Source organism: Myotis nattereri, assembly GCF_964212035.1.
Source record: "Myotis nattereri genome assembly, chromosome: 11".
Taxonomy (NCBI): Eukaryota; Metazoa; Chordata; class Mammalia; order Chiroptera; family Vespertilionidae; genus Myotis; species Myotis nattereri.
The window spans coordinates 32,726,279-32,740,360 of record NC_138086.1 but is presented as its reverse complement, the minus strand read 5'-3'; the positions used below and the strand labels follow the sequence as shown (position 1 = coordinate 32,740,360).

The following is a 14,082-nucleotide window of genomic DNA, read 5'->3' as shown; positions in this document are numbered from 1 at the left end:
AACCGAAGGACTTGTATGCATGCATATAAGCATAACCAATGGACACAAGACACTGGGCGGTATGGGAGGCCGGGGGAAGGTCAAGGGGAAAAAAAAGGAGACATATGTAATACTCTTTGTAATACTTTAAGCAATAAAACAAAATTTTTTTTAAAAGACAACAATCAAAAAAATAAAAATAAATAAATAAATCAAAATAAAAACAACTAACTGCACAGTAATTGAAGCAAACTATTTTAAAACATTTAAACAAAGATTTAATAAGACCATTATTTTACTTTTTTTAAAAAAAAAAAAGAGTTTCAATAGTTTTTTGACACAAACTAAGTGAAATTCTTGAATGTTTGTTTTTCAGAACAAAAGTACATGTTTATTCTATTCACATGTGACTTGGTGACATTTGCTTGAGGGGGAAGAATAAATCTGGAAAAAGTCTGGCTGCCACTTAGACTTCAGAGAGGAGAAAATAAGAAATAGAACAACGGAAATATCAATTAAAAAAGAGATGGGGGTAGTGTAAAGAAACCTTTCAGCGGCTTTAACAAAATTAAAGCCAAATTACCCAAGCTTTGGTGTGAGGCAAAGAATCTCCACAAAAGGAAGAGCATTTAGACCTCACAGCCCAGCCACTGTCTACCACAACTGTCCCTTAGTAGTAACCTTGACATTATCCTCGCGAAGGTTGCTCCTTCCCCATCTACACCCTAATTCAGCTGTGGACAATATTTTTCCTTAATTTCCCATTAGGTTTTCAAGATAAGATAGTATACTTAATCAAGACATTTAACTGAAGAACATTATTTTGTTTTAAGGCTTCCTCTCAACACAGAGTATACAAACATAGAGAATAGCACAAAATTTTCTATTCTGACCTTCTGGACAGTATTGGCTCTCTGGGATCCATGGGGCCCTATTTTAATAGTGTCCCAATAGAGGTATCATGCTCAGAGTGTTCCCGGATTTTGTTCTCCTTCTCTCCTTTCAAAGGAGGAGCCCACACACTGATCTAGTAGACATCTACCTATGAAGATATTTCCATGTAATGGGCCGTGGTTCTGTCATCCTCACTTGAGTCTCTTCTGAGGATCAGAATAAGGAGACCATGGCACCTAGACCAGCCAGAAGCCCCTGGCCAACAGAAGTAGCTGCCTGAACACCGCTCGAAGCCTGGGGCTGCTGAGGATGAGGATAAAGGGATGGACAGAGGTGCACAGGTAGGTTACAATTTGCCATGGCCAGAACCAGTCATTCTCTGAGGAAAAGAAACCTACAGTATCAATGATCAGGGACATGAAAGACAGAATGTAAAGAATGAGGAAGAAGATGAGTGACTTCAGAGCTCTGGTGTGAGCCTGGGTGCTGGCGTCTTGCAGGCTGTGGGCACTTTGCCGCATTGTCCGAGCGTGTCTCCTCAAAGAATGAATCAACAATGCAGTCGCGACCAGAAAAACAGAGCAAGGAATTGAAAACAAGGCAAATTTGAGGGGTAGGAAATAGTGAATATCCATGCTCATGACCCTCTCCATGTAGGTCATATTCTCATAAGCTTCTCTAATAAAGAGACCTTGATTCAAAGCATAGTCTCCCCAAAAGAAGAACAGGGTGACAATGGTGGAGGTCAGGAGAGAGCCCAGCAGAAGCCAGGGCACTGACCCTGGGAACCTCCACTTCAGCCAGAGGAAGGTAGGGTGGGTGAGGTTAGCAATCTTCATGCAGAAGAGGTCACTGAGCCAGGTACCAAACCAGAAGGTGGCTGAATTCAGGAAGTCCCATTGGAGTCTAACGAGCTGCCCTGCAAGACTCTTGTTGAACTCCTCCAGGTGGAAGAAGGCGTAAAAGTTGTGCACCATTCCAACCCACTGTAGGCAGAAACGGGAGGCACCCAAGCTAATGAGGATCATGTCAGAAGGGAGCAGCCTCCCAAGCCGCCTCCATTCTCTGCTCAGCACCAGCACAATGAAGCCATTGGCCAGGATTCCCAGGAGACACAGCAGGACAAAGAGCAGCATGAAGAGGACTGTGAATGCTGGCTGCATTTTGGCCCCTCCTCTGGTCACCACCCCTGCGCCTTGGTCCTTGGCCTCCTTATTACCCCAACTCACAGTCCTTCTTTTGATTTTTCCTCAGGGGATGTGAAAAGAATGCTCAGGCTCTGCCTCTGAGCCAGAGCTCACTTAAAAGGAAGATGCTTGGCTATGGCTATGGAGGAAAGGTGAACTTGGCTCACCTTTCCTCTCAGGATGCAAATTTCTCCCAGGCTCAGTTACCATTATGCTACCAACTGCCCCTGATTTGGTTTTTCTGGTTTTGCCTACATGTTGCCGTGGTTAACATCAATATAGAGGGCTTCTCAGGGAGTCTGTGACTGAGTTTCATCCTTATTATGTCATCCTTGGGCCCTGTAAACACACACCTCCCCATCAGGTCATTCTCAAGATATTAAGTATATAAGCAAGAAGTACAGAGAGACATTCATATGGCCAAGACCTAAGCAAATACTAAAGCTAAGTTAAGTCTGTATCTAGCCAAGCTTTCCTGTTACACGTCCATCCTTACCTAGGAGTAGTCACCCCCTTCAAGCTCAGATACCTTTGTAGCAAACCTCTTCTTAAATCCTTCTTGGCCCCTGAGGTATAAATGATTGACAATGTTTAAACTAGCTTTATGCTTCCAGTGAGAGAACTCATTTCCTCATGGTTATGAGACTGAGAGCGTCTGCTTCTTGCTGGATGTCAGCTGAAGGTCAACCTCATGTCGTAGTGGCTGCCTGAAGTCTTTACCAAATGGACTGTTTCAACATGGAGGCTCAAGCCAGCAAAGTGAGTCTCTAGAGAGAGTCTTAAATATCAAAATGTAATCACAGGTGTGACATCCTATCACCTTCGTTATATTCTATTGGCTAGATGCAAGTCACATTCCCCACAGACACTCAAACAGAGGGGGTTATACAATGGTGAGGATACCAGGGGTGGGGGACATGAGGGGCCAACTTAGAGTCTGTCTACCACACTGAGATACTAAAGCTTACAAGGCATGTGTGAATACTGTCCTCCAACACCAAAATTAAAAAGAGATCCCAGCCCTAACTGGGTAGCTTAGTTGGCGTCGTCCAAATATGCCAAGGTTGCAGGCTAGATCTCTGGTGAGGGCACATACAAGAATCAACCAATGAATGCATAAATAAATGGAACAACAAATTGACCTCTTCCTCCCACCCCCGCCCTGCTTCCTCTCTCTCTAAAATCAATAAAAATTATTTTAAAAGAGAGATCCCTATGAGACCATGTTAAAAATAAAAATAGGATGGACCTGAAGAGCATTATGCTAAGCTAAATAAGCCAGTCAGAGAAAGATAAATATCACATAATCTCACTCATTTGTGGAATAAAATGAACAACATAAACTAATGAACAAAAATAGATCCAGAGACAGAGAAACACCAAATGAACCATCAAACCTCAGAGGGAAGCAAGGGAGGGCAATGGGGGGGGGGAGGGGGGGGGGCCTGTAAGAAATCACAGGACTTGTTTGCATGCATATTAGAATAACCAATGGATGTGGACACTGGGGCGATGGGGGCTTGTCCTGGGGGGGGGGGGGAGTGGCCAGGGAGGGGTCAATGGGGAGAAAAGGAGACACATGTAATATTTTAAACAAAAAAAAAGAAATTAAAATAGATTCAAGTCAATCCATACTCAAATGTTTTCTGTTTAATATATCAAATTTGTGCTTCTTCCACATTTGTTTAAAACATTTTTATGTTTGTGTGCCATAAAAAAGTCAGCTAAGACAATTAGTCATAGAAATAATATAAAAGTTATTACCACCACAGCATGAATGTATAATTGTAGTAAAAATAATTCACAATAAAAAGAGAGGGCCCATTGAAATTGGGTGAATATGCATTTTTCTCACTCTCAGATATCTGTTCCTTATACAGTTTTCACATTCATTCATTCACTCAACCCATATTTACTGAGCACTTATACACACAGGGCACCTATTCACTGGGGACAACAGCAAACTAAAGAGGTGGGATTCCTGTTTTTATGGAATCTGCAGTCCAATGGAAGGTAACAGACAATAAGAAAACACAGGAACAAGACACTTTCACATAATAATTGGTGCTTTGAAGAAAATAGAAGAGTAGGCTTGCTGGAGAATGGCAGGAGAGGAAAAAGTGGTTTTCTCAGGGGGTAACCTAGCCTGAGAAGCCTGAACGACTAGAGCTTTTCCATGTATAACTGGACATATTCATAATACCACAAACTATAATTTTATATCATTCTCTTTCACCATTCTTTTTAACTTTATTTGGCAGGGAATCTCCTGCCAGAAAATAAGAACTCCAGCAGACCATATGAGTTTTCCCTTTATTCTTATCAAATAGGTTGTCCCAAGATCACTTCAAATCACAAAACATACTCAAACCAGAAGCTGGACATTGCTGTACAATATATGAATATTACATAACTAGATAACTGCAGCTTCAACCCATGTAGTGTGGGCTATGCAGAGGGGGAATGGAAAAAGGGCAGGAAGGCTTCCACTTGGACTAGAACCAAAGTAATCTGACTTTGTACTCTGTAGGCCTGGCAAGTGTTTATGCTGATTCTCTCCCTCATGGGACCTTTTCAGGGATCTCGAAGTTCCCAGTCTCCACTGGGCCTAATCTCCTTCAATGGGGAGATGGCATCTTTATTTTGAGTGACCCTCAGGATTCCTTTGTAACCCCCACTCATTTATCACCAAATTGCTGCTACTGGAGTTTCCACACTCCAGTAGGCAGCCCTATTAGTGAGATCTCAGGACACTCTCACACACAAGCTCTCTTCTGTGTGACTCACAGCTGACCCCCTAACCCTGCTCCATAACCTTTTAACTTCTCATAGTTACACCCTGCTCCCAAACCCTAATGGGGCCACATTTTCCTGACTCCACTCCAAAGTTAGCCAGTCAGTCTATATCAGTGATTCCCAAAGTGGGCGCTACCGCCCCCTAGTGGGCGCTGCAGCGATCCAGGGGGGCAGTGATGGCCACAGGTGCATTTGTTTTAACTTTTTTTGTATTACCTTTCTATTCTGAGTTCAATAAATAGTTTCATAATTTCAAACTTCAATGTTTCTAATTTACACCTTTCTTTACTATATTTTACGAAAAAGGTAGAAATATTAATACATATATCTTTCTGTTTAATTGCTATTAAAAATTAAAAAAAAATTAATTTCCAGGGGGCGCTGAGTAATATTTTTTCTGGAAAGGGGGCGGTAGGCCAAATAAGTTTGGGAACCACTGGTCTATATCTCATTCTCTTAGTCCCCCAGGCAGAAACAAGCCCCTGATCCACTATGCTTCCCTGCTAAAGAAATAACAGTGAGCTTTGTGGTGGCCCCATGGAAGATCTGGACCACCACCAGGTTGGGGGGGAGGGGAGACATTCCTAGTCCTCCTCTGCCAAAAACAAAACAGGACTCATACCCAGCTGTTTCTAAACATTTACTCCTCAGACATCCTCTCTCTTTTACTGTCTCAACCCTTTTATTTTATCAAAGGATTTCAAGAGTATGGAACAGGTTTGTAACATTTCCTTTGAAAACCTGCATATCATGAATTGGCAACTCACTCTGAAATCTCCTATCATTAAATTTTTGTACCTGATAGAAATTTCAAATTTGAACATTGTGTTATTTAAGGGGCAAGGTCAAGAAAGTCTTGTTGGTCATGCTAAGAAATTTGGATATTATCCTAATGTAACTGGAAGCCATTAGAGGTTTTAAACTAGAAGTAGCGTGATCTGTGGTTTTAAACAGATTTTGGGGGCTATTGTGTAGAGCAGTGGTCGCCAACCTTTCAGCAACTGTTGATGTAGAGAATGGAATTGGGAGAGGCAAGGGTGGAAGAGATTAGTCATAGGCTACTGCAATAGATCATGTACAAGCAGATGGTGTTTGTTCTCAAGAGAAAACACTGGAGGTGGTGAGCAGTGATAAGTTGCTGGCATATTTTGAAGGCAGATTAAAAAGACTGGCCTGATATGACGTTTTAAAAAAGGGAAATCAAGGATAAATCCTAAGTATTTTATCTCAGTAATTAGGAGAATTTTATGGAGTCATTCACTTAGATGAGAAAGACTAAGAGAAAAATGTTTGTGGGAGAAACTATTTTGGATATGTTAAGTTTGAGAAGCCTGTTAGATATCTAAGATGAGACATGAAGCAGACAATTGAAATTTAAGTCTGGATCTCAGTAAAGAGTTAAGGCTGGAGTAACAGGTTTGGGAGTCTTCAACACTAACATGGTATTTAAAGCCATTAAACTAGATGAGATCATGCAGGGGGGGGGGGGGGGGGGAGGGGAGATAGGGGAAAGTAGATGGAGTCTGTTAAGGGACTGTAAGTCATGCACCTTCAGCTTTTAGGGATTGAAAGTCAAAGGTTGCAGCAAAGAAGATTTGGCAGAGACTAACATTAGAGGGGGGTTCTATTCCAGGAGCTCCTGCTCAGGGACAAGGGGAAGAAGAAATAAGCAGTGGGGAGAGAGACATGAGAAAGATAAATGTGCTGAAGTGATCTGCACCCAGGGATTGTACGCTATGCTCTCTGGGGAGATGCCTTAGGGCAACCACTGTTAACATGTTCTAACTTTGAGAGACCCTTTGGTTGGAACTCAAGTCTAACACAGTAGAATGTTGGTGTTGAAACTGGCATCTGTCCTGTTCCTTACCCTGAGCAGAGAAACCCTATTTACAATTTATCCATTCAACAAAATCTATCCAGCATGTGCTGTTCGTTGGGCACTAGACCAGGCACATAGGTACAAACATTAATATAATCTTTTGAGAGAGATAGACAAGTAAACATATAATGACAATTCAGTACAATAAATAAAATAATAAATAATATTTACTCAGTGCTGCTATGCATCCTCATGTACTATTCTAAGTGCTTTACATATAATAATATTTTATACTTATAAAAACTCAATGAGTTTCAAATATGATGCTGGGACAACTAGATATCCACATACAAAAGAATAAAATTGAACCTTTCATCACACCAAACAAAAATGAACTCAAAGTGCATTATAGATCGAAATATAAGAGCTAAAACTATGAAACTTTTCAAGATAAACATAAGAGTAAATCTTCAGCCCAGTCAGTGTGGCTCAGTTGGCTGGACATCGTCCCATGCACCAGGAGGTCGCTGGTTCAATTCCTGGTCAGGGTACATGCCCAGGCTGTGAGCTCTATCCCCAGGAGGAAGTGTTCAGGAGGCACCCGATCAGTGATGTTTCTCTCTCATCTATATTTCTATCTCTCTATTCCTCTCCTTTCCTCATTCTCTAAAAATTAACAAAAACATTTTTTAAAAAGAAAGAAAACAAAGGGCAGCCACATAATGAGAGAAAATATTTGCAAATCATATACCTGACAAGGAAGTTGCATCCAGAATATACAAAGAACATACAACTCAGCAATAAAAAGACAAGTAATTCAATTTAAAAATAGGTGGAGGATTTGAATAGACATTTCTCCAAAGATGATATGCAAAAGGCCAATAAGCACACTAAAAGATGTTCCACATTATTAGTCATTACAAAAATGAAAATCAAAACCATGAGATACCACTTCACATGCATTAGGGTGGTTAAAAGCACAAAGAAAAGAAAAAAAATAGATAATAACAACTGTTGATGAGAGGGGAAAACCGAAACCTCATACCTTACGGTGGGATTGCAAAAAATGATACTGCTTCTTTGGAAAATTGCTTGGGTGCAGTTCCTCAAAATGTTAAACAGAGTTACCATATGACCCATAAATTCCATTCTACACCCAAGAAAAATGAAAATGTATGTCCAAACAGAATCTTGTACATAAATGTTCGTAACAGCATTATTCACAACTAGAGGCCCAGTGCACAGATTCATGCACAGGTGGGGTCCCTCAGCCTGGCCAGCACTCTCTCACAATCCGGGACCCCTCAGGAGATGTAGCAGTGCCGAAGCGGCAGGCAACCCAGGAGGAGCCCCAGCTGGGGCCAGGCGCAGCTCCACTGCCACTCATCCTAACTCCACTGCACCTGCCACCACCACCACCACCCCTACCCCACCCCCCACCCATAGCACTGACACGGAGGCTGGAGAGGCTCCCACCGTGGCAGTTGTGCTCACCAGCCATGAGTCCAGCTTCTGGCTGAGCAGCACTCCCACTGTGGAGCACACTGACCACCAGAGGGCAGCTCCTGTGTTAAGTGTCTGCCCCCTGGTGGTCAGTGATCATCATAGCAACCAGTCAACTGGTCGTTTGGGTCATTTGGTCATAACGGTCACTTAGGCTTTTATATATATAGATAGCCCTCAAATGGAAACAGCTCAAATATATATCAACTAATGAATGAATAAACAAAATGTGCTATGTCAATTAAGTAGAATATTATTTAGCAGTAATATTCTAGGGCAGCCGTGGGCAAACTACGGCCCGCGGGCCGGATCCGGCCCGTTTGAAATGAATAAAACTAAAAAAAAAAAAGACCGTACCCTTTTATGTAATGATGTTTACTTTGAATTTATATTAGTTCACACAAACACTCCATCCATGCTTTTGTTCCGGCCCTCCAGTCCAGTTTAAGAACCCATTGTGGCCCTCGAGTCAAAAAGTTTGCCCACCCCTGTTCTAGGGGGACGGGGAGGGGGAGGGGGAGGGGGAGGGAGAGAGGGAGAGGGAGAGGGAGAGGGAGAGGGAGAGGGAGAGGGAGAGGGAGGGGGAGGGAGGAAGAAAGAGAGGAAGGAAAGGAAAGGAAAGGAAAGGAAAGGAAAGGAAAGGAAAGGAAAGGGGAAAGGGGAAAGGGGAAAGGGGAAAGGGAAAAGGGAAAAGGAAAAGGAAAAGGAAAAGGAAAGACCATACAAATTGGGAAGGAAGAAGTAATATTGTCTGTGTTTACAGATAACACATTTTCTATAGAAAACCCTAAAGACACCACCAAAAGACTAAAAACAAATTCAGTAAAGTTACAGAATACAAAATCAATATACAAAAATCACTAATAATGAAATATCTGAAAGAGAAATTAAGATAATGCTATTTACAATAGCATCAAAAACAATAAAACATTTAGAAATAAATTTACTCAAGGATGTAAAGGATCTGACACTGCAAACTACAAAACACTGATGAAAGAAATTGAAGACACAAATAAATGAAAAGATCTAGTCAATGATTATGGATTGGGTGAATTAAAATATCCACACTGCCTGGTTAAAGTGGTTCAGTTGGTTCCATGCACCCAAAGGATGCCAGTCTGATTCAGGAGCAGGGCACATGTCCAGGTTGCAGGCTCGATCCCTGGTAGAGGGCATGCAGGAGCCAGACAACTGATGTTTTGTTCTCACATCAATGTCTCTGTCTCTGTCTCTCTCTCTCTCTCTCTCTCTCTCTCTCTCCCCTCTCTCTCTCTCTTTCTCTCTCTCTCTCTCTCTCTCTCTCTCTCTCTCTCTCTCTCTCTCTCTCCTTTCCCCTCTCTCGAAAAATAAATGTTTAAAAAATATTTTAAATGTCCATACCACATCCAAAATTATCTACATATTCAATGCAATCCCTATCAAAATTCCAAAGACATATTTTACAGAAATAGAATCCTAAAAATGCATATGGAACCACAAAAGACCATGATTAGACAAAGCAATCTTGAAAAAGAACAAAGCTGGAGGCATCACATTTCCTCATTTTACAAAGCTATAGTAATCAAAACAGTGTGGTATTGGTATAAAAATTGTCCAATTAGTGGAAGAGAATTGAAAGCCCAGAAAGAAACCCATGCAATTAATTTTTGACAAATGTGCCAAGAATATGCAATGGGGAAAAGTCATGGTATTATAAAAACTGACTTTCCACATGCAAAAGAATTAAACTTGGATCCCTATCTTATACCATATGCAAAAATCAACTCAAAATAGATTAACAACTTGAAGTAAGACTTGAATCTGTAAAAACCCTACAAGAAAACTAAGGGAATAAGATCCTTGACATTGGTTTGGCAATAGTTTTTGGGATCTGACAACAAAAGCAAAAATAAGTAATTAGGACTACCTCAAACTAAAATGTTTCTGCACAGCAAAGAACCCATATCAAAATGAATCCAAATCCATCATCAACCTATGAAATGGGGAAAAATATTCCATAAGGGGTTAATACCCAAAATATTCAAAGAATTGACACAACGCAGTAGCAAGAAGGAGAAGAGGGAGGGGTGGGGAAGGGGGATGGGGAGGGGAGAGGGAGGGAAGGGAGGGGAAGGAGGGGAAGGGGTTTGGGGGAGGGAGGGAGGGAGGAGGAGGAGGAGGAAGAGGAGGAGGAGGAGGAGGAGGAGGAGGAGGAGGAGGAGGAGGAGGAGGAGGAGGAGACACACAAATAATCCCATTTTAAATGGCCAGAAGACCTGAATACACATTTTTCCAAAGAAGACATACAAATGGCCAACAGGTATATGAAAAAGTGCTCAATATCACTAATCATCAGGGAAATACAAATCAAAATCACAATGAGATATCACCTCGCACATATTAGAATGGCTATTATCAAAGAGACAAGAGATAACAAGTATTGCTGAAGATGTGGAGAAAAGGAAACCCTTGTACACTGTTGGTGGGACTTGGTATAGCCATTTGGAAAACAATATGTAAGTGCCTCAAGAATTTAAAAACAGGACTACCATATGATCCAGCAATTCTACTTCTGGGTAAAAATCCATCCAAAGAAAGTGAAATCATTATCTTGAAAAGATATCTGAACTCCCATGTTCATTGTAGGCTACTGACAATAGCCAGGGTATGGAAATAACTTAAGTATTTATTGATGGGTGAGTGAATAAAGAAATGTGGTATATATACACAAAGGAATATTATTCAGCCTTTAAAAAAAAGAAACCCTGCCATTTGCCACAAGATGGAGGAAACTGGACAGCATTATACAAGAGAAATAAGCTAGACAGAGGAAGACAAATATGTAAGATATCACTTACGTACAGAACAAGAAAAAAAAGTCAAATTCATAAAAAACAGGAACTTGAATGGTAGTTGCCAGAGGCTAGTGGATGGTTCAAATGGGGAGAGGTTGGAAAAGAATACAAACTTTCAGTTATAAGATTAATAAGGTCGGAGGATCTAATATGTATCATGACTCTAGTTGATAACACTATATTATACAATTAAATTTGCTAAGAGAATAGAACTTGTGCTCTCACCAAAAGTAATGGGTGTGTTAAATTGAGTGTGGGAATCCTTTCACAATAGATACATATGCCAAATCATCACATTGTATACTTCATATATATTACAATTCCATTTCTCAATTATACTTTAATAAAGCTAAAAAAAAAAAAGACTGAAATCAATAAAAAAGTATGAATATCTTAACTGAAAATGTAGAATATAATATGATGTGTGTTTATTTTTTTTTTAATATATTTTATTGATTTTTTTACAGAGAGGAAGGGAGAGGGATAGAGAGTTAGAAACATCGATGAGAGAGAAACATCGATCAGCTGCCTCCTGCACACCTCCTACTGGGGATGTGCCCACAACCAAGGTACATGCCCTTGACCGGAATCGAACCTGGGACCTTTCAGTCTGCAGGCCGATGCTCTATCTACTGAGTCAAACCGGTTAGGGCATGTGTTTACTATAATAGTGTTCAAACATGTATTTCCATGACAGGATGAATGGAAACAAGGGTAAATAAACATGATTATTCGATGAGAGAGAGAGAGAAAGAGAACCACTGACACTTTTGATGCAAAATAAAAGAGTCATAATAAATATTCCCAAAGTGGCAGAGTGTCAGTAAATATAGCCCCTGGGACAGTCTTAGCTAATATATCATTTGTCTATAGTGGTTAAAAAAATAGTAAAGTCAATATACATGAAAATATGTTCCTTGGAACATAATATAAAAATGCAGAATAACAGTGGCTGAGAATTTGGGTGATACTGGCACATGATTCCCTCTTTGAAGAGAGGAAATGGAATATTTAAGAAGACAGCCATCACAATGTAGATTGTAAAACAATGAGCCAAGATAAAAGCATTGCCTACAATAAACTGTTCAGAATCTGTCCCTTTCCAAACTGTCCTGCTGGGTGTTGGGAGGGGAGAGCACCACTGTGGTGGAATAATTCTGAAACAATATCACCAATTTTATTGCATCCTGGTTCCATTTAAAATTACTGTGAAAATTTTATAATAAAATCCTACTTATTCAGCAAATTTATTGAATCAAATATTTTTTCTCCAAGCTCTATATATTCTTTTCATGTTTTATGCCATACTGTCCACAAAATATTTAGGTGATCTACAAAACTGCAATCTGTGGAAACAAATGAAGATTTCATATGTGAAATTAAGAGTTATTTCACTCATTTTTCATCATTTTATATTTTTCATTCTTTTTCACTTATATATTTCTCAAAGTCTCTTTCAATAGTATTTGAAAGGCTTCCTAATGTTTATTACTGCAGAAAAGATAAATATTCATAATACATGGAAAAAATATAAATTTATTCTCCTAATTTTATAAAAATTGTGTATATCTCTGAAATGTCAGCATTATTTTTGTGCATGCATATATATAAATACAATTTTATGGGATAAAAAATGTCTGGAAAGAATAATGAATGTTAATGGTGATCATCTTTAGACAATGAAAGTTTGAGTGATTAAGCTTCTTTATAGCTCTATCCGGTTTGCTCAGTGGATACAGCTTCAGCCTGTGGACCAAAGGATCCCAGGTTCAATTCCGGTCAAGAACACATACCTTGGTTGCAGGAGGCAACCAACCAATGAATTTCTCTCACATCGATGTTTCTCTCTGTCTTTTCCTCTCTCTTCCACTCTTTCTAAAAATCAATGGAAAAATATCCTTAGGTGAGGATTAACAATAAATAAGTAAATAAGGTTTCCTTTAAAAAAAAAAAAAAAAAAAGATAGCCGAAACCGGTTTGGCTCAGTGGATGGAGCGTCGGCCTGCGGACTGAGGGGTCCCGGGTTCGATTCCGGTCGGGGGCATGTACGTTGGTTGCGGGCACATCCCCAGTAGGAGATGTGCAGGAGGCAGCTGATCGATGTTTCTCTCTCATCGATGTTTCTAACTCTCTATCTCTCTCCCTTCCTTTCTGCAAAAAATCAATAAAATATATTTTTAAAAAAAAAGATAAACTTCTTTATAATACTCTATATTTCCAAGTTTCCTGAAATAATCATGTATTATCAAAAAAGAACATTAAAGTTATAAAACCAATAAACCATTTTGATATACTTAAGGGAGAATAAATACCTCATCTCCAACATTAACCAGTAAGATTCTGTGATTTGAGGCTAGGAAGAATTAATTTATCTGGCATGGGGCAGGGGAAGGTGGGGTGAAGAAGAGCAGGAGAGAACCAGTAATTCAAGTTGTATTTTAATCTTCCAAAGACTAACTTATCACTGCTTTCCTGCAAATCTTCTATATAAATAGTGAGCATTTAACTAATTGGTCCAACTGAAATTTTCAGCACATCTCTCTGTCCACTCCTCCCTACAAACCCATACCACTGCCATCAATACTAGCACTACCATATCGTCAAAACCTGAGGATTTCAACCTCCACTCCCATCCTACAAACAAGAAAACTGAGACCCTGTACGGGTAACTGACTCTCCCAAGTCTGTATCATACTTTCCAAGAGCCTTTATGTCATTTGGTTTAGTTCTTCTCATCATTACCAGTTTCCTGCCTTGAAGCCCTTTAATTGCCATGGTCATGACCAAAATAGAAAATCTAATATTCTCTACTACCCAAATCTCTACTGCTGTATGAGGAAGGGGGGAGTATCTACAGAATACAAGTACAGTGCATCAAAGTAGTTATTAGTATTTGTATTAGTTAGCAGTTAGTTAGTTAGTTAGTTAGTTATAGTATTGGGTCCTCCTTATTAGTCATTAGAAGACTACTAACTGTCATTAGGACTCTTGGCTAGCCCATTCTAAATACCCAGGATCTGACAGGATTTCCTAAGTCCATGGAAACCAACCACAAATTTCAAGTCAAAGC

General features: G+C 40.0%; 1 protein-coding gene across 1 annotated transcript; it reads right to left on the bottom strand.

The window, feature by feature from the left end:
• Nucleotides 1–1,109: 1,109 nt before the first annotated feature.
• On the bottom strand, nucleotides 1,110–2,036 carry TAS2R41 (taste 2 receptor member 41; the record flags this gene model as incomplete). Its single annotated transcript, XM_081102510.1, has 1 exon — nucleotides 1,110–2,036. One exon carries the CDS (start codon nucleotides 2,034–2,036, stop codon nucleotides 1,110–1,112), a length of 927 nt encoding a protein of 308 aa, XP_080958636.1.
• Between the last annotated feature and the right edge of the window lie 12,046 nt (nucleotides 2,037–14,082).